We start from the raw sequence: 20,365 nt of genomic DNA, 5'->3' as shown, positions 1-20,365 counted from the left end.
TGATCATTGCTCGACAACCATTTTCAGGTCTTGCCATAGATTTTCAAGTAGATTTTAAGTTCAAACTGTAACTCGGCAACTACGGAACATTCACTGTCTTCTGGGTAAGCAACTCCAGTGTCGATTTGACCTTGTGTTTTAGGCTATTGTCCTGCTGAAAGGTGAATTAATCTCCCAGTGTCTGGTGGAAGGCAGACTGAACCAGGTTTTCCTCTAGGATTTTTCCCCCTGAAAAACTCAATTACAAGCAAATCCAGTCTTTTTCACACATCTGAAAAATTTCAATTACAAGCAAATTCTTGTGTTCTAAAATGTTTTTGTGTTCCCACAACATGAATATATGTAACTAAATATTTAGTTCCAACAGATGTTATTGCAGTCCAACAGTGAAGTAGTATCTAGCTAAATTCTTGTGTTCCTAGTTCCAACAGTGCAGTAATATCTAACTAAATTCTTGTGTTCCTAGTTCCAACAGTGCAGTTGTATCTAACTAAATTCTTGTGTTCCTAGTTCCAATAGTGCAGTTGTATCGTAACAATTCACAACAATACACACATCTCAAAGTAAAAGAATGGAATTAAGAAATAAATATTAGGACGAGCAATGTCGAAGTGGCTTTAACTAGAATACAGTATGTAGACATTATTTTATTGACCAGTGATCCATGTTGTTGAGAACATCTTCCAAAGTACACTGCTCAAAAAAATAAAGGGAACACTAAAATAACACATCCTAGATCTGAATGAATGAAATATTCTTATTAAATATTTTTTTCTTTACATAGTTGAATGTGCTGACAACAAAATCACACAAAAATGATCAATGGAAATCAAATTTATCAACCCATGGAGGTCTGGATTTGGAGTCACAATCAAAATTAAAGTGGAAAACCACACTACAGGCTGATCCAACTTTGATGTAATGTCCTTAACAAGTCAAAATGAGGCTCAGTAATGTGTGTGGCCTCCACGTGCCTGCATGACCTCCCTACAACGCCTGGGCATGCTCCTGATGAGATGGCGGATGGTCTCCTGAGGGATCTCCTCCCAGACCTGGACTAAAGCATCCACCAACTCCTGGACAGTCTGTGGTGCAACGTGGCGTTGGTGGATGGAGCGAGACATGATGTCCCAGATGTGCTCAATTGGATTCAGGTCTGGGGAACGGGCAGGCCAGTCCATAGCATCAATGCCTTCCTCTTGCAGGAACTGCTGACACTCCAGCCACATGAGGTCTAGCATTGTCTTGCATTAGGAGGAACCCAGGGCCAACCGCACCAGCATATGGTCTCACAAGGGCTCTGAGGATCTCATCTCGGTGCCTAATGGCAGTCAGGCTACCTCTGGCGAGCACATGGAGGGCTGTGCGGCCCCCCAAAGAAATGCCACCCCACACCATGACTGACCCACCACCAAACCGGTCACGCTGGAGGATGTTGCAGGCAGCAGAACGTTCTCCACGGCGTCTCCAGACTGTCACGTCTGTCACATGTGCTCAGTGTGAACCTGCTTTCATCTGTGAAGAGCACAGGGTGCCAGTGGCGAATTTGCCAATCTTTGTGTTCTCCGGCAAATGCCAAACGTCCTGCACGGTGTTGGGCTGTAAGCACAACCCCCACCTGTGGACGTCGGGCCCTCATACCACCCACATGGAGTCTGTTACTGACCGTTTGAGCAGACACATGCACATTAATGGCCTGCTGGAGGTCATTTTGCAGGGCTCTGGCAGTGCTCCTCATTGCACAAAGGCGGAGGTAGCGGTCCTGCTGCTGGGTTGTTGCCCTCCTACGGCCTCCTCCACGTCTCCTGATGTACTGGCCTGTCTCTTGGTAGCGCCTCCATGCTCTGGACACTATGCTGTGACAGACACAGCAAACCTTCTTTCCACAGCTCGCATTGATGTGCCATCCTGGATGTGCTGCAACTACCTGAGCCACTTGTGTGGGTTGTAGACTCCGTCTCATGCTACCACTAGAGTGAAAGCACCTGTTGTCTATTCCATTTGCACAACAGCATGTGAAATGTATTGTCAATCAGTGTTGCTTCCTAAGTGGACAGTTTGATGTCACAGAAGTGTGATTGACTCAGAGTTACATTGTGTTGTTTAAGTGTTCCCTTTATTTTTTTGAGCAGTGTATATTAAATAACTTCACCTTAATCAATGTCTACTTTTTAATTTTATTTTTATACATCTACCAGTAGGTACCCTTATTTACAAGGCATTGGAAAAACCTCCCTGGTCTTTGTGGTTGAATCTGTATTTGAAATGCAATGCTTGACTGAGGGACCTTAAAATTATCTGTATGTGTGGGTTACAGAGAGGAGGTAGTCATTTAAAAATCATGTTAAACACTATTTATTGCACTCAGAGTGAGTCCATGCAACTTATTGTGTGACTTGTTAAGCACTTTTTTTTTTACTCCTGAACTTATTTAGGCTTGTCAAAGCAAAGGGGTTGAATACTTATTGACTCAAGACATTTAAACTTGACATTTTTTTGTAATTTGCAAAAATGTTGAACAATATAATTCCACTTTGACAGTACGGGGTATTGTGTGTAGATGGGTGATTTAAAAAAAAAATCTCAACACAACAAAATGTAAAAGAATATCAATAGGTGTGAATACGTTCTTGAAAGCACTGCACTGTACATTATACATTTTCTTGACATATTTTTGCATGTAGGTTGGACAGAGCTCCGCGGTGCAAGGACATTGTATACATGCAACTGAGCCAGCTTGTGCCCAAGCTGAACGAGAATGTGCCCATGGCATTGCCAGCAATGACGTTATTTCCTGTGGGTGGCAGTGTGGGCATGGTACTGCAGGTCGAGCGAACAGTGCGCGCGAGTCCTCCATGGAAACAAGCGAGGAGAAAGGAGGAGCAGTTCGCCTGGAACAAGCCTCTGCGCTGACTCCCCATTGTACCAACTTAACCGCATGAATAATTCATTAAACTTGCTAACGCACATTAAGACAAAGACATATTTTAGTCAGATAGCTATCATTTTTTTTACCGCCTCGGCTCGTGTGGACGTTTAACCAGCCTCATAACGAGCCATGGCGGAGCGAAGTGGCCGGTTGAGCCTCGGTGGAGGGGGACTCAACAGACCCGTGCCTATGAACCTGTTCGCCACATGGGAAATAGATGGATCTTCCCCGAGTTGCATCCCGAGGTAAGCCGCTCTTCTTTGTCTCCCACTGCATCAAGACTTTGTCAGACTTGTTAGTGCCAAGGCAAGCAGACAGTTTGCGCTGATGAAAGCTACGTTGTAATCATACAGCCGCCGAGCTGCAGTGGCGTCAGTATTATCGCCCGAGAACAACCAGCCCATTGCAATGACATGTAGCTCCTATAGCAATGCAGACAATGTGTGACTATTTTCGACAATGACTATCCCAAAACGTTTCTTCCAAAGATGGATAGCTAGTTAACCACTGCAGTACTCTGCCAAAGTTTAGGCAGTGCTAGTTCGCTATATCGAGACAACATGGACTCACGGGGTAGACGTAACATAGTAAATAAAATCGGTTGTATCCAGTTGGTATGATATATTACGTTTGGTATGATATTCATTTGTGGATTTCCTTCATACATTTTGTATGATATGTTACTAATTGTAAATCATATGTGACATTACAATTGTTAGGATATGTTACGAATTGCAATTCATACATTATTCTACAAATTTACAATAAGTATGCTGTGTTAAGTATGCCAATGTGTTGTGGCTAAACGTTAGGTAGGTTAGGGTTCAGAGGTAGGTTAAATGGTTAAGGTTAGGGGAAGGTTTAGCTAACATGCTAAGTAGTTGTAAATTAGTTAAAATGCTAGAGTTATCCGTGATGAGATTCGAACACGCATCCTAGATGTAAGCGTGTTATGGCCACCCCTTACACCCGACCAACCTCCCTCCCCTTTTGTTTTAGCCTTAATAAATAACCTTCTGTCCTATGTAACCGTACCAGCGTTCGTTCCGGATTTTCGTTTACCATGTTACGTCTAGTGTATGAGACCAGGCTGAGTGAGACACTAACCTTGGACAAGGACCGATGAGTCCCCCCCACCACCAATGCCAACAGCAGTGATGGATAGACTGACATCCATAGCACAGCAATGAAACTATATTGGTGGTGCTTATAAGTCTGACTTATATTAAAAACCAGTCGGCTTTGTAAGTGCCACCCAGTGGATTTGTTTTTTCAAGTTTTGGATGCCCTCATCTCCTTTTCTGACCTGTCGTGAAGTGCCAAGGATGATGTCCACATCTGGTGATGATCAGCTGTGGCGAGCGAGTAATAACATGTTTTCATGTTTGGCTGGCATGACAACGACCATATGGCTGGCATGACAACGACCATATGAGTTGGCTATTCTTTACCTCTTGTGGTTGTTGTCATGCCAAACATGAAAACATCTTCTGAAGAGGAAATCAGATGCTATTCAGGGTAGCCTAGCCTGGGGGTGAAAGTGAAGTCTGCTTCGTTCCACCAGGCTCGTGCTGGTAGCCCACTGGAGGGACAAGACAGACCTACGGAGACAACCATTGTCGCACAAAGCAATAGCCCAATGGCAGGACAGTAATATAGACCTCGCCCAATGGCAGGACAGTAATATAGACCTAGCCCAATGGCAGGACAGGAATATAGACCTAGCCCAATGGCAGGACAGGAATATAGACCTAGCCCAATGGCAGGACAGGAATATAGACCTAGCCCAATGGCAGGACAGGAATATAGACCTAGCCCAATGGCAGGACAGGAATATAGACCTAGCCCAATGGCAGGACAGTAATATAGACCTAGCCCAATGGCAGGACAGTAATATAGACCTAGCCCAATGGCAGGACAGTAATATAGACCTAGCCCAATGGCAGGACAGTAATAGGCCCAATGGCAGGACAGTAATATAGACCTAGCCCAATGGCAGAACAGGAATATAGACCTAGCCCAATGGCAGGACAGGAATATAGACCTAGCCCAATGGCAGGACAGGAATATAGACCTAGCCCAATGGCAGGACAGGAATATAGACCTAGCCCAATGGCAGGACAGGAATATAGACCTAGCCCAATGGCAGGACAGGAATATAGACCTAGCCCAATGGCAGGACAGGAATATAGACCTAGCCCAATGGCAGGACAGGAATATAGACCTAGCCCAATGGCAGGACAGGAATATAGACCTAGCCCAATGGCAGGACAGTAATATAGACCTAGCCCAATGGCAGGACAGGAATATAGACCTAGCCCAATGGCAGGACAGTAATATAGACCTAGCCCAATGGCAGGACAGTAATATAGACCTCGCCCAATGGCAGAACTGAATCGAAACATTGAAACAAACAGTGATGGAGCAGAAATCTCTTGAACACTGTTTGCGTTCCCAGATGCCACCCTAACTATTCCCTACACAGTGCTCTACTTTTGACCTGAGCTTGACCAGTGCCCCGTAGGCTTTGGTGAAAAGTACTACACTATAGGGAATAGTGTGCACTAGATAGGGAATAGGGTGTCATTTGGGATGCTTCCTCTCCCGACAGCTTGTTTCTCTGAGGAAGCTTGGAAGACTTCCAGCAGCACTTGGCCCTAGAAGCTGTTTGGTCATGTCACGGCTTGGCTTGATACAGGCAGACCTGCTACACACTGAAGTAGGTCAGCGTTGAGCTCGGTCTCAGAGTAGCAGCTCGTTTAAGATCATAGTGAATAAGGACACAGGGGGATCTGATCCTAGATGCTTTCTGAATACAGACCCTGTCCTGGATTCTATTTACTTACAGTACGTCACCCCCCCCCCTGTGTGGACTGAGGCTGTACTCGTAAATATACTAGTCAAGCCTTGGCATCCTTTTCAGAGATCATTGTTGAGAATCTGGGGCGGCAGGGTAGCCTAGTGGTTAGAGAGTTGGACTAGTAACCAGCAGGTAGCCTAGTGGTTAGAGCGTTGGACTAGTAACCAGCAGGTAGCCTAGTGGTTAGAGAGTTGGGTCAGTAACCAGCAGGTAGCCTAGTGGTTAGAGAGTTGGGTCAGTAACCAGCAGGTAGCCTAGTGGTTAGAGCGTTGGACTCAGTAGCCAGCAGGTAGCCTAGTGGTTAGAGCGTTGGACCAGTAACCAGCAGGTAGCCTAGTGGTTAGAGCGTTGGACTAGTAACCAGCAGGTAGCCTAGTGGTTAGAGCGTTGGACCAGTAACCAGCAGGTAGCCTAGTGGTTAGAGCGTTGGACTAGTAACCAGCAGGTAGCCTAGTGGTTAGAGCGTTGGACTAGTAACCAGCAGGTAGCCTAGTGGTTAGAGCGTTGGAGTCAGTAACCAGCAGGTAGCCTAGTGGTTAGAGCGTTGGACTAGTAACCAGCAGGTAGCCTAGTGGTTAGAGAGTTGGGTCAGTAACCAGCAGGTAGCCTAGTGGTTAGAGCGTTGGGTCAGTAACCAGCAGGTAGCCTAGTGGTTAGAGCGTTGGACCAGTAACCAGCAGGTAGCCTAGTGGTTAGAGCGTTGGACTAGTAACCAGCAGGTAGCCTAGTGGTTAGAGCGTTGGACTAGTAACCAGCAGGTAGCCTAGTGGTTAGAGAGTTGGGTCAGTAACCAGCAGGTAGCCTAGTGGTTAGAGCGTTGGACTAGGAACCAGCAGGTAGCCTAGTGGTTAGAGCGTTGGGTCAGTAACCAGCAGGTAGCCTAGTGGTTAGAGCGTTGGACTAGTAACCAGCAGGTAGCCTAGTGGTTAGAGAGTTGGACTAGTAACCAGCAGGTAGCCTAGTGGTTAGAGCGTTGGGTCAGTAACCAGCAGGTAGCCTAGTGGTTAGAGTGTTGGACTAGTAACCAGCAGGTAGCCTAGTGGTTAGAGCGTTGGGTCAGTAACCAGCAGGTAGCCTAGTGGTTAGAGCGTTGGACTAGTAACCAGCAGGTAGCCTAGTGGTTAGAGCGTTGGACTAGGAACCAGCAGGTAGCCTAGTGGTTAGAGCGTTGGGTCAGTAACCAGCAGGGTAGCCTAGTGGTTAGAGCGTTGGACTAGTAACCAGCAGGTAGCCTAGTGGTTAGAGAGTTGGGTCAGTAACCAGCAGGTAGCCTAGTGGTTAGAGCGTTGGGTCAGTAACCAGCAGGTAGCCTAGTGGTTAGAGCGTTGGACCAGTAACCAGCAGGTAGCCTAGTGGTTAGAGCGTTGGACCAGTAACCAGCAGGTAGCCTAGTGGTTAGAGCGTTGGACTAGTAACCAGCAGGTAGCCTAGTGGTTAGAGCGTTGGACTAGTAACCAGCAGGTAGCCTAGTGGTTAGAGAGTTGGACTAGTAACCAGCAGGTAGCCTAGTGGTTAGAGTTGGACTAGTAACCAGCAGTTAGCCTAGTGGTTAGAGAGTTGGACTAGTAACCAGCAGGTAGCCTAGTGGTTAGAGCGTTGGACTAGTAACCAGCAGGTAGCCTAGTGGTTAGAGCGTTGGACTAGTAACCAGCAGGTAGCCTAGTGGTTAGAGCTGGTCAGTTAACCAGCAGGTAGCCTAGTGGTTAGAGCTGTTGGACCAGTAACAGCAGGTAGCCAGTGGTTAGAGCGTTGGACCAGTAACCAGCAGGAAGCCTAGTGGTTAGGCGTTGGATTGTAAACCAGCAGGTAAGTGGTTAGAGCGTTGGACTAGATAACCAAGGATTAGTGGTTAGAGCGTTGGACTAGTAACCAGCAGGTAGCCTAGTGGTTAGAGCGTTGGACTAGTAACCAGCAGGTAGCCTAGTGGTTAGAGCGTTGGACCAGTAACCAGCAGGTAAAATGTAGTGGTTAAAGCGTTGGACTAGTAACCAGCAGGTAGCCTAGTGGTTAGAGCGTTGGACAGTAACCAGCAGGTAGCCTAGTGGTTAGAGCGTTGACCAGTAACCAGCAGGTAAAAGTGGTTAGAGCGTTGGACTAGTAACCAGCAGGTAGCCAGTGGTTAGAGCGTTGGGTCAGTAACCAAGGGTAGCCTAGTGGTTAGAGCGTTGGACTAGTAACCAGCAGGTAGAAAGAAGTGGTTCAGCGTTGGACAGTAACCAGCAGGTAGCCTAGTGGTTAGAGCGTTGGACTAGTAAAGCAGGTAGCCTAGTGGTTAGAGCGTTGGACTAGTAACCAGCAGGTAAGTGGTTAGAGCGTTAAGTAACCAGCAGGTAGCCTAGTGGTTAGAGCGTTGGGTCAGTAACCAGCAGGGTAGCCTAGTGGTTAGAGCGTTGGACTGTAACCAGCAGGTAGCCTAGTGGTTAGAGAGTTGGACTAGTAACCAGCAGGTAGCCTAGTGGTTAGAGCGTTGACAGTAACCAGCAGGTAGCCTAGTGGTTAGAGCGTTGGGTCAGTAACCAGCAGGGTAGCCTAGTGGTTAGAGCGTTGGACTAGTAACCAGCAGGTAGCCTAGTGGTTCCTGTTGGACCAGTAACCAGCAGATAGCCTAGTGGTTAGAGAGTTGGACTAGTAACCAGCAGGTAGCCTAGTGGTTGAGCGTTTATAACCAGCAGATAGCCCAGTGGTTAGTTCCTAGTAACCAGCAGGTAGCCTAGTCCTAGAGAGTTTAGTAACCAGCAGGAAGCCCAGTGGTTAGAGTTCCTAGTAACCAGCAGGTAGCCTAGTGGTTAGAGAGTTTATAACCAGCAGGTAGCCTAGTGGTTAGTTGGACTAGTAGCCAGCAGTTAGCCTTAGTGGTTAGAGTGTTGGACTAGTAACCAGCAGGTAGCCTAGTGGTTAGCGTTGGACTAGTAACCAGCAGGTAGCCTAGTGGTTAGAGCGTTGGACTAGTAACCAGCAGGTAGCCTAGTGGTTAGAGCGTTGGACTAGTAACCAGCAGGTAGCCTAGTGGTTAGAGCGTTGGACTATGTAACCAGCAGGTAGCCTAGTGGTTAGAGTTGGACTAGTCAACCAGCAGTTAGCCTAGTGGTTAGAGCGTTGGACTAGTAACCAGCAGGTCCCCAGTGGTTAGAGTTGGACTAGTAACCAGCAGGTAGCCTTGGTTAGAGCGTTGGACTAGTAACCAGCAGGTAGCCTAGTGGTTAGAGCATTGGACTAGTAACCAGCAGGTAGCCTAGTGGTTAGAGGTTGGGTCAGTAACCAGCAGGTAGCCCAGTGGTTAGAGCGTTGGACTAGCAACCAGCAGGTAGCCTAGTGGTTAGAGAGTTGACTAGTAACCAGCAAGCCTAGTGGTTAGTGCGTTGGACTAGTAACCAGCAGGTAGCCTAGTGGTTAGAGCGTTGGAAGCAGTAACCAGCAGGGTAGCCTAGTGGTTAGAGCGTTGGACTAGTAACCAGCAGGTAGCCTAGTGGTTAGAGCGTTGGACCAGTAACCAGCAGGTAGCCTAGTGGTTAGAGAGTTGGACTAGTAACCAGCAGGTAGCCTAGTGGTTAGAGAGTTGGACTAGTAACCAGCAGGTAGCCTAGTGGTTAAAGCGTTGTTAGTAACCAGCAGGTAGCCTAGTGGTTAGAGCGTTGGACTAGTAACCAGCAGGTAGCCTAGTGGTTGAGCGTTGGACTAGTAACCAGCAGGTAGCCTAGTGGTTAGAGAGTTGGACTAGTAACCAGCAGGTAGCCTAGTGGTTAGAGCGTTGGACTAGTAACCAGCAGGTAGCCTAGTGGTTAAGCGTTGGACTAGTAACCAGCAGGGTAGCCTAGTGGTTAGAGCGTTGGACTAGTAACCAGCAGGTAGCCTAGTGGTTAGAGCGTTGGACCAGTAACCAGCAGGTAGCCTAGTGGTTAGAGAGTTGGACTAGTAACCAGCAGGTAGCCTAGTGGTTAGAGCGTTGGACTAGTAACCAGCAGGTAGCCTAGTGGTTAGAGCGTTGGACTAGTAACCAGCAGGTAGCCTAGTGGTTAGAGCGTTGGACTAGTAACCAGCAGGTAGCCTAGTGGTTAGAAAGTAACCAGCAGGTAGCCTAGTGGTTAGAGCGTTGGACTAGTAACCAGCAGGTAGCCTAGTGGTTAAGCGTTGGACTAGTAACCAGCAGGTAGCCTAGTGGTTAGAGCGTATGGACTAGTAACCAGCAGGTAGCCTAGTGGTTAGAGCGTTGGACTAGTAACCAGCAGGTAGCCTAGTGGTTAGAGCGTTGGACTAGTAACTGAAAAGTTGCTAGATCGAATCCCTGAGCTGACAAGTTAAAAATCTGTTGTTCTGCCCCTGAACAAGGCAGTGAACGCACTGTCCCCCGGTAGGCTGTTAGGTTGTAAATAATAATTTGACTTGCCTAGATAAATAAAGATTAAAAAATAAAATAAATAAATTCTGTGGGCAGGGCGTCTGTTTTGTACAGCCCTTTACAAAGGGCATTTCCATGGGAACGGAATTACGCTGTTGACTCAGATCTTTCACTTTAAAATGTATGCCAAACAAAAAGTGTAACAAACCAATCCATACAACTGTAAGCATAAGGACGACATTGAACAATGTACAGCCTGGGAAAATATCACAAAAACCACATTCACTGGAGGAACGGTGAAGATGCAATGTTTGGTAACAAGAATTAGAGTTAAATCTCCTCAGTGTTTTTATGCAACAACATTTCCCCCAAAAACTCTGTTCCAAAAACTCTGTTAAATATCTATAATGTTGGCAGAAAGAATGGGTGTCAGCTATGACATCACACCTTGAGTATGAAAACATCTCTGTTGGTTATTGAAGGGAAGGGAAGTGGATTTATACACGCTAAGGAATTACGGTATGTGTAATGTGTATTTATTATGGATCCCCATTTAGTTCCTGTCAAGGCAGCAGCTACTCTTCCTGGGGTTTATTAAGGATCCCCATTAGTTCCTGTCAAGGAAGCAGCTACTCTTCCTGGGGTTTATTATGGATCCCCATTTAGTTCCTGTCAAGGCAGCAGCTACTCTTCCTGGGGTTTATTATGGATCCCCATTTAGTTCCTGTCAAGGCAGCAGCTACTCTTCCTGGGGTTTATTACGGATCCCCATTAGTTCCTGCCAAGGCAGCAGCTACTCTTCCTGGGGTTTATTATGGATCCCCATTTAGTTCCTGTCAAGGCAGCAGCTACTCTTCCTGGGGTTTATTACGGATCCCCAATCGTTCCTGTCAAGACAGCAGCTACTCTTCCTGGGGTCTATTACGGATCCCCATTAGTTCCTGCCAAGACAGCAGCTACTCTTCCTGGGGTTTATTATGGATCCCCATTAGTTCCTGCCAAGACAGCAGCTACTCTTCCTGGGGTTTATTATGGATCCCCATTTAGTTCCTGCCAAGGCAGCAGCTATTTTCCTCTTCCTGGGGTCCAGCAACATGGTTTCACAACAGATTTCACAACACATTAAGTGTTCCCTCAGGCCACTACGACCACGTGCTGGTGAGTGTGTGCTAGTGTGTCTCTTCACAGTCCCCAAATGTTGGCAAATATATTGAAAATGAAAATACAGAAATATCTCATTTACAGAAGAATTAACACCTGTCAAAACATGTTAGAATCACCTTTGGCAGCGATAACAGCTGTGAGTCATTCTGGGTAAGTCTCTAAGAGCTTTCCACACCTGGATGGTGCAATATTTGCCCATTATTCTTTAAAAAAAATCTTCAAGTTCTGTCTAATTGGTTGTTGATCATTGTCGACAACCATTTTCAGGTCCTGCCATAGATTTTCAAGCAGATTTAATAAGTCAAAACTGTAACTTGGCTTCAGGAACATTCACGTTGTTCTTGGTAAAGCATTAAACTAAGTACCTATTTTACAGTCACCAGTGGCCTCATGGTGAAATCCCTGAGCGGTTTCCTTCCTCTCTGGCAACTGAGTTAGGAAGGACGGCTGTGTCTTTGTAGTGACTGGATGTATTGATTCACCATATAAAGTGTAATTAATAACCATCATGCTCAAAGGGTTATTTAATGTCTGCTTTTTTTCTTTACCCATCTACCAATAGGTGTCCTCCCTCAGAAGGCCCATTGAAAAACCTCCTAGTCTTTGAGGTTGAATCTGTGTTTGAAATTCACTGCTCGACTGAGTGATCTTACAGATAATTTTAAATGTGGGGTACAGAGATGAGGTAGTCATTCAAAACTACTGTTAAACACTATTATTGCACTGTTACGAATCCCTTTTGGTCCAACAGTCTAGGGGGATGGTAATGAGACCCGTAACATAACTCATGCAAATTATTATTGTGACAAAGTAAAAGTGTGAAGAAATAACCACGACAACAGAAATCTACTTGTCAAACTCCAGGTTTATTTATAAACACTGTAATGGGGGAGCAGGAAAAGGGGCTGAGCTGGACCCAAGGAAAGAAACAATAAGTATTCAAAAACACCCCTAAGCTAGACTAGCCTACTTTAACAACAGCTAACTAACTAACCAAAAATACAGTGGGTGGTCCGCCCAGTTCTAACTAGTGTATTTAACAAAGTTCACCTACGGGTAGTGTATGCCCAGACTTGTCTTGTTTCCCCCTTTTCCCACCAGCAACAAACAAACACCATAACCAAAAACAATACTCACAGGTGATGACAAAGTGCTATGAGGTGCTTAAACAAAAGAGAGGTTAAGACACAAAGCGAGAGTGAAACACAGAGACCTACACACATGGCATTTACAGAGAGATTGAGCTCTAGAACAAACAAATGATGGGGTTTTTAAACCATGGGGAAGGAACTGTGATAGGTTAGGAAATAGGAGGTGTGTCTTCTGATTGATGATTGATTGTTGACTGATTGGGGAGTGATGATTTTCACCTGTGAGGGGAGAAGGAGAGAAAAGAAACACACACATAGGATACACACACTCACAGGATAACTGTATCCGTAACATGCACACAGAGTGAGTCCATGCAACTTATTATATGACTTGTTAAGCAAATATTTACTCCTGAACTTATTTATGCTTGTCATAACAAAGGGGTTGAATACTTATTGATTCAAGACATTTCAGCTTTTCATGTTTTATTAATTTGTAAACATGTTGAAAAACACTTCCACTTTGACATTATGGGGTATTGTGGGTAGGCCAGTGACACAAAAACCTAAATGTAATCCATTTTAAATTCAGGCTGAAACACAACATCATGTGGGAAAAGTCCAGAGGTGTGAATACTTTCTGAAGGCCCAGTACATATACACAGACCCTGATGTGTGTTCTGAAGGCCCAGTACATATACACAGACCCAGATGTGTGTTCTGAAGGCCCAGTATATATACACAGACCCAGATGTGTGTTCTGAAGGCCCAGTATATATACACCGACCCAGATGTGTGTTCTGAAGGCCCAGTACATATACACAGACCCAGATGTGTGTTCTGAAGGCCCAGTATATATACACAGACCCAGATGTGTGTTCTGAAGGCCCAGTATATATACACCGACCCAGATGTGTGTTCTGAAGGCCCAGTATGAGCTGAACGTAACAGTCGTGTGAACTACTATGATTTCCCATTGCAGCCAATTCAATTGCAGTAATTCTGTTACACATTTTGTCGGTAATTCCGTTACTGATTTGGTAACAGAATTATGAATTTTAAACACTTAAGAATTCATAAAGACAGTAAAAACACGGACTTGTTACTTGTTTGAACTTTTATTAGCCTCATAATGGAGAGGAATAATATATGTTACAGAGATGTTTTTTTTTGGTAACAGAATTATAAAGACACAAGGCAATGTTTCTTAGACTTACAGAAGGGCAAATCATTTCTTTGAAACAAAATATAGTTGTTGATATTAGCTGGCAGGTGTCTTTACATCAACATTAATGTAATTTTTTATTTGATTATTATTATTATTATTTTATTTTTTTTACCCCGTTTTCTCCCCAATTTCGTAGTATCCAATTATTAGTAGCTACTATCTTGTCTCATCACTACAACTCCCGTACGGGCTCGGGAGAGACGAAGGTTGAAAGTCATGCGTGCTCCGATACACAACCCAACCAAGCCGCACTGCTTCTTAACACAGCGCGCATCCAACCCGGAAGCCAGCCGCACCAATGTGTCGGAGGAAACACCGCGCACCTGGCCACCTTGGTTAGCGTGCACTGCACCCGGCCCGCCACAGGAGTCGCTGGTGCCACGATGAGACAAGAACATCCCTACCGGCAAAGACCTCCCTAACCCGGACGACAGAGCGATGGGCGCGAACCCAGAGTCTCTAACCACTGCGCCACCCGGGAGGCCCCGACATTAATGTGCTTTAAGAATTTTTCTGCTAGATGTTTTCATTTGTTTGACCAGAAATGAAAGTCTCTGCTTACTCCTTTGCTTATTGGTTATGGAAAATGGTTGAAAAATTTATTTTCATTTGACACCCAATTTGACAATGCTCCTATAAACTTCACATGTCGGTGCTCACGGATCCGTTCACGTGGAAATGACCTCAAGTTGACCTCCTTTTTGGTCTGTCCCCTCCTGGTGTTGTCAAATACAAACACGAGTTGATTTGGCCTTCCCAGATTGAGGCTTGTTAAACTGGTTCAGTGCGACTTGAACTGCCACTCAGTACCTTCCCTTTCCCGTGGAGCAGCTCTGTATTGATCCATGTCCCTTATGTTGGATTCTGCAACCCTGCTTCTGCTCCGTCCCAATTGGCACCTAAACCCTACACAGTGCACTACGTTTGACCAGTGCCCTATGTACCCAAGTTAACAGTATTGTAACTTAACGTGGGGTCAGTAGTGTTATAACTGTTGAACGTTTGGTCAGTAGTATCATAACTGGTCTCTGTTGTCACTGTGCTGGTCTCTGTTGTCACTGGTGGTCCCTGTTGTCACTGTGCTGGTCTCTGTTGTCACTGGTGCTGGTCTCTGTTGTCACTGTGCTGGTCTCTGTTGTCACTGTGCTGGTCTCTGTTGTCACTGTGCTGGTCTCTGTTGTCACTGTGCTCGTCTCTGTTGTCACTGTGCTGGTCTCTGTTGTCACTGTGCTCGTCTCTGTTGTCACTGTGCTGGTCTCTGTTGTCACTGTGCTGGTCTCTGTTGTCACTGCTGGTCTCTGTTGTCACTGTGCTGGTCTCTGTTGTCACTGTGCTGGTCTCTGTTGTCACTGTGCTGGTCTCTGTTGTCACTGTGCTGGTCTCTGTTGTCACTGTGCTCGTCTCTGTTGTCACTGTGCTGGTCTCTGTTGTCACTGTGCTGGTTACTGTGCTGGTCCCTGTTGTCACTGTGCTGGTCTCTGTTGTCTGTGCTGCTGGTCTCTGTTGTCTGTGTTCTGGTCTCTGTTGTCTGTGTGCTGGTCTCTGTTGTCTGTGTGCTGGTCTCTGTTGTCTGTGTGCTGGTCTCTGTTGTCTGTGTGCTGGTCTCTGTTGTCTGTGTGCTGGTCTCTGTTGTCACTGGGCTGGTCTCTGTTGTCACTGTGCTGGTCTCTGTTGTCACTGTGCTGGTCTCTGTTGTCACTGTGCTGGTCTCTGTTGTCTGTGTGCTGGTGTCTGAAGTAGATGTCGACCGATTATTCGGAATGACCGATTTTAATTAGGGTCGATTTCAAGTTTTCATAACAATGTGTATTTTTGGACGCCGATTATGGCCGATTACATTACAATCCACGAGGAGACTGGGTGGCAGGCTGACCACCTGTTACTCCACGAGGAGACTGATTGGCAGGCTGACCACCTGTTATAAGAGTGCAGCAAGGTAAGGTGCTAGCTAGTTATTAAACGTATCTTATTAAAAAAATCTACCTTAACATAATCCCTAGTTAAGTACACATGGTTGATGATATTACTAGGTTAACTAGCTTGTCCTGCGTTGCATATAATCAATGTGGTGCCTGTTCATTTATCATCGAATCACAGCCTATTTCGGCGAAACGGGTGATGATTTAAAAAGCACATTTGCGAAAAAAGCAGTGTCGTTGCACCAATGTGTACCGAACCATAAACATCAATGCCTTTCTTAAAATCAATACACAAGTATATATTTTTAAACCTGCATATTTAGTTAATATTGCCTGCTAACATGAATTTCTTTTAACTAGGGAAATTGTGTCACTTCTCTTGCGTTCTGTACAAACAGAGTCAGAGTATATGCAGCAGTTTGGGCCGCCTGGCTCGTTGTGAACTGTGTGACAAAGACCGTAACTAATTTGCCAGAATTGTACATAATTATGACATAACATGGAAGGTTGTGCAATGTAACAGCAATATTTAGACTTATGGATGCCACCCGTTAGATAAAATACGGAACGGTTCCATATTTCAATGAAAGAATAAACGTTTTGTTTTAGAAATGATCGTTTCTGGATATGACCATATTAATGACCTACGGCTCGTATTTCTGTGTGTTTATTATGTTATGATTAAGTCTATGATTTGATAGAGCAGTCTGACTGAGTGGTGGTAGGCAGCAGCAGGCTCATAAACATTCATTCAAACAGCACTTTCGTGCATTTTCCAGCAGCTCTTGGCAATGCTAGAAGCACAGCGCTGTTTATGACTTCCAGCCTATCAACTCCTGAGATTAGGCTGGCAATACTAAAGTACCTATAAGAACATCAAAGGTATATGAAATACAAAAATGGTATAGAGAGAAATAGTCCTATAAAAACTATAAAAACTACAACCTAAAACTTCTTACCTGTGAATATTGAAGTCTCATGTTAAAAGGAACCACCAGCTTTCATATGTTCTCATTTTCTGAGCAAGGAACTTAAACGTTAGCTTTCTTACATATCACACTTTTACTTTCTTCTCCAACACTTTGTTTTTGCATTATTTAAACCAAATTGAACAAGTTATCATTATCATCATTATTTATTTGACACTAAATTGATTTTATTGATGTATTATATTAAGTTAAAATAAGTGTTCATTCACTATTGTTGTAATTGTCATTATTTTATATATATATATATATATCTCAATCGTCCGATTAATCGGTATTGGCTTTCTTTGGTCCTCCAATAATTGGTATCGGTATCGGCTTTGAAAAATCATAATCGGTCGACCTCTAGTCTGAAGGATAGCCTCGGTCTAGTTCCACAAAGCAAGACTTAGGCTAGACGGTGTTTAGTATCCATTAGATGACATGCTGTAGCTAACTGATGTTACTGAGCCTGACCATAGAGATGTATTGAGTTATGTGTGCTAGCCATTGGTTCAGTATCCACAACATGAGGTAACGACTGTAAATGTGTGAGTCATTCAGCAAGTGTTGCTGCTCTTAGGTTATATAAGAGATATCCAACACCGGCCCCCAGGTTGCTGAGACGGCAGGTGCTGAAGGACTGGGAAAGGACAGAGACAGGACAGGGAGAAGGCAGGTCGAGGACATAGACAAGACATGACGGGCGAGGACAGAGAGGAGACGGGTGAGGACAGAGACGGGTGAGGACAGAGACAGGTGAGGACAGAGACAGGTGAGGACAGAGACAGGACAGGACAGAGACAGGACAGGACAGAGACAGGACAGGACAGAGACAGGTGAGGACAGAGACAGGCGAAGACAGAGACAGGTGAGGACAGGACAGAGACAGGACAGAGACAGGCGAGGACAGGACAGAGACAGGACAGAGACAGGCGAGGACAGACAGGACAGAGACAGGTGAGGACAGATACAGGTGAGGACAGAGACAGGACAGAGACAGGTCAGGACAGGACAGAGACAGGTGAGGACAGAGACAGGTGAGGACAGAGGCAGGACAGAGAGAAGGTAGGTGAGGACATGACAGAGACAGGACAGCCGTTACCCTCTTTCTGTCTCTATGTATCTCTCTCTCTCTCTCTCTCAATTCAAGGGGCTTTATTGGCATGGGAAACATGTGTTAACATTGCCAAAGAAAGTGAGGTAGATGATATACAAAAGTGAAATAAACAATAAAAATTAACAGTAAACATTACACATACATAAGTTTCAAAACAATAAAGACATTACAAATGTCATATTATATATATATAAATATACAGTGTTGTAACAATGTACACAAGGGAAAATAAATAAGCATAAATATGGGTTGTATTTACAATGGTGTTTGTTCTTCACTGGTTTCCCTTTTCTTGTGGCAACAGGTCACAAATCTTGCTGCTGTGATGGCACACTGTGGAATTTCACCCAGTAGATATGGGAGTTTATCAAAATTGGATTTGTTTTCAAATTCTTTGTGGATCTGTGTAATCTGAGGGAAATATGTCTCTCTAATATGGTCATACATTGGGCAGGAGGTTAGGAAGTGCAGCTCAGTTTCCACCTCATTTTGTAGGCAGTGAGCACATAGCCTGTCTTCTCTTGAGAGCCATGTCTGCCTACGGCGGCCTTTCTCAATAGCAAGGCTATGCTCACTAAGTCTGTACATAGTCAAAGCTCTCCTTAAATTTGGGTCAGTCACAGTGGTCAGGTATTCTGCCACTGTGTACTCTCTGTTTGGGGCCAAATAGCATTCCAGTTTGCTCTGTTTTTTTGTTAATTCTTTCCAATGTGTCAAGTAATTATCTTTTTGTTTTCTCATGATTTGGTTGGGGTCTAATTGTGCTGCTGTCCTGGGGCTCTGTAGGGTGTGTTTGTGTTTGTGAACAGAGCCCCAGGACCAGCTTGCTTAGAGGACTCTTCTCCAGGTTCATCTCTCTGTAGGTGATGGCTTTGTTATGGAAGGTTTGGGAATCGCTTCCTTTTAAGTCGTTGCAGAATTTAACGGCTCTTTTCTGGATTTTGATAATTAGTGGGTATCGGCCTAATTTTGCTCTGCATGCATTATTTGGTATTTGGAGGATATTTTTGCAGAATTCTGCATGCAGTCTCAATTTGGTGTTTGTCCCATTTTGTGAAGTCTTGGTTGGTGAGCGGACCCCAGACCTCACAACCATGAAGGGCAATCGGCTCTATGACTCATCCAAGTAGTTTTTAGCCAGATCCTAATTGGTATGTTGAATTGTATGTTCCTTTTGATGGCATAGAATGCCCTTCTTGCCTTGTCTCTCAGATCGTTCACAGCTTTGTGGAAGTTACCTGTGGCGCTGATGTTTAGGCCGAGGTATGTATAGTTTTTTGTGTGCTCTAGGGCAGCAGTGTCTAGATGGAATTTGTATTTGTGGTCCTGGCGACTGGACCTTTTTTGGAACACCATTATTTTTGTCTTACTGAGATTTACTGTCAGGGCCCAGGTCTGACAGAATCTGTGCAGAAGATCTAGGTGCTGCTGTCGGCCCTCCTTGGTTGGTCTCTCTCTCTCTCTCTCTCTCTCTCTCTCTCTCTCTCTCTCTCTCTCCCTCTCTCTCTGTGTGTCTGTCTCACTCTTTCAAATCCTTCTCTCTCTCCTCTCTCTCTCTCTTTCTGTTTCTCTCTGTCTGTGTCTCTCTGTGTGCCTCTCTGTCTCTCTCTGTCTTTCTGTGTGTCTCTCTCTCATATCCTTCTCTGTCTCTCTCATATCCTTCTCTCTGTCTCTGTCTCTCCCCCCCAGGCCGATCAACCCTGCTTTCAGCCAGAGAGGAAGAGGCGAAGGGAGAGGTTTCACTATCTCCCCCATTCCTTCCCTCTATCCCTCCCACTAGCCTACGTTGTGTTTATATGCATAGTATTTGAAATCGCTTAATCCTTCAAGTCACTGATGTCTGTTTCTCAACGGTTCTGGGTCTGTATGAGAGGTCGACTGATTAGGATTTTTCAAGGCCGACACCAAATAATTGGAGGAACAAAAAAAGCCGATACCGATTAATTGGCCGATTTTTATTTTATTTTATTTATTTTATTTATTTTATTATTTTATTATTATTTTATTTTTGTTTTTTTGTTTTTTTCTTCAAATTTTTTAAACATATTTTTTATAAATTTTTTAACATTTATTATTATTATTTTTAATTTATTATTATTTTTAAATATTTGTTATATTTTTTTAATATATATTTGTAATAATGACAATTACAACAATATTGAATGAACAATGAACACTTTTATTTTAACTTAATATAATACAGAAATCTATTTCGTCTCAAATAAATAATGAAACATGTTCAATTTGGTTTAAGTAATGCAAAAACAAAGTGTTGGAGAAGAAAGGGCTACGTCCCTTCCGTCTTCAAGAGAGCGAGAGTTGCACCCCTTCTGAAAAAACCTACACTCGATCCCTCCGATGTAAACAACTACAGACCAGTATCCCTTCTTTCTTTTCTCTCCAAAACTCTTGAACGTGCCGTCCTTGGCCAGCTCTCCCGCTATCTCTCTCAGAATGACCTTCTTGATCCAAATCAGTCAGGTTTCAAGACTAGTCATTCAACTGAGACTGCTCTTCTCTGTATCACGGAGGCGCTCCGCACTGCTAAAGCTTAACTCTCTCCTCTGCTCTCATCCTTCTAGACCTATTGCCTTCGATACTGTGAACCATCAGATCCTCCTCTCCACCCTCTCCGAGTTGGGCATCTTGGATTGCGTCCTACCTGACAGGTCGCTCCTACCAGGTGGCGTGGCGAGAATCTGTCTCCTCACCATTCACCATGTAGGGCTCTATTATTATTATTATTCACTTGG

The 20,365-nt window shown here is 44.7% G+C and overlaps 1 protein-coding gene across 1 annotated transcript in view; it reads left to right on the top strand.

Annotated features, from left to right (window-relative positions):
• Positions 1–2,859: 2,859 nt before the first annotated feature.
• LOC135525484 (phosphofurin acidic cluster sorting protein 2-like) overlaps positions 2,860–20,365 on the top strand; it is a 140,410-nt gene continuing 122,904 nt past the window's right edge. Inside the window, 1 exon segment of the mRNA XM_064953153.1 lies at positions 2,860–3,174. Coding sequence (XP_064809225.1) covers positions 3,059–3,174 — 116 coding nt within the window. The 5' untranslated portion in view covers positions 2,860–3,058.

Source organism: Oncorhynchus masou, chromosome 32 (genome assembly GCF_036934945.1).
Source record: "Oncorhynchus masou masou isolate Uvic2021 chromosome 32, UVic_Omas_1.1, whole genome shotgun sequence".
NCBI classification, from domain to species: domain Eukaryota; kingdom Metazoa; phylum Chordata; class Actinopteri; order Salmoniformes; family Salmonidae; genus Oncorhynchus; species Oncorhynchus masou.
Note: the sequence above shows the minus strand (reverse complement) of the source record. Positions and strands in the feature narration are given on the sequence as shown.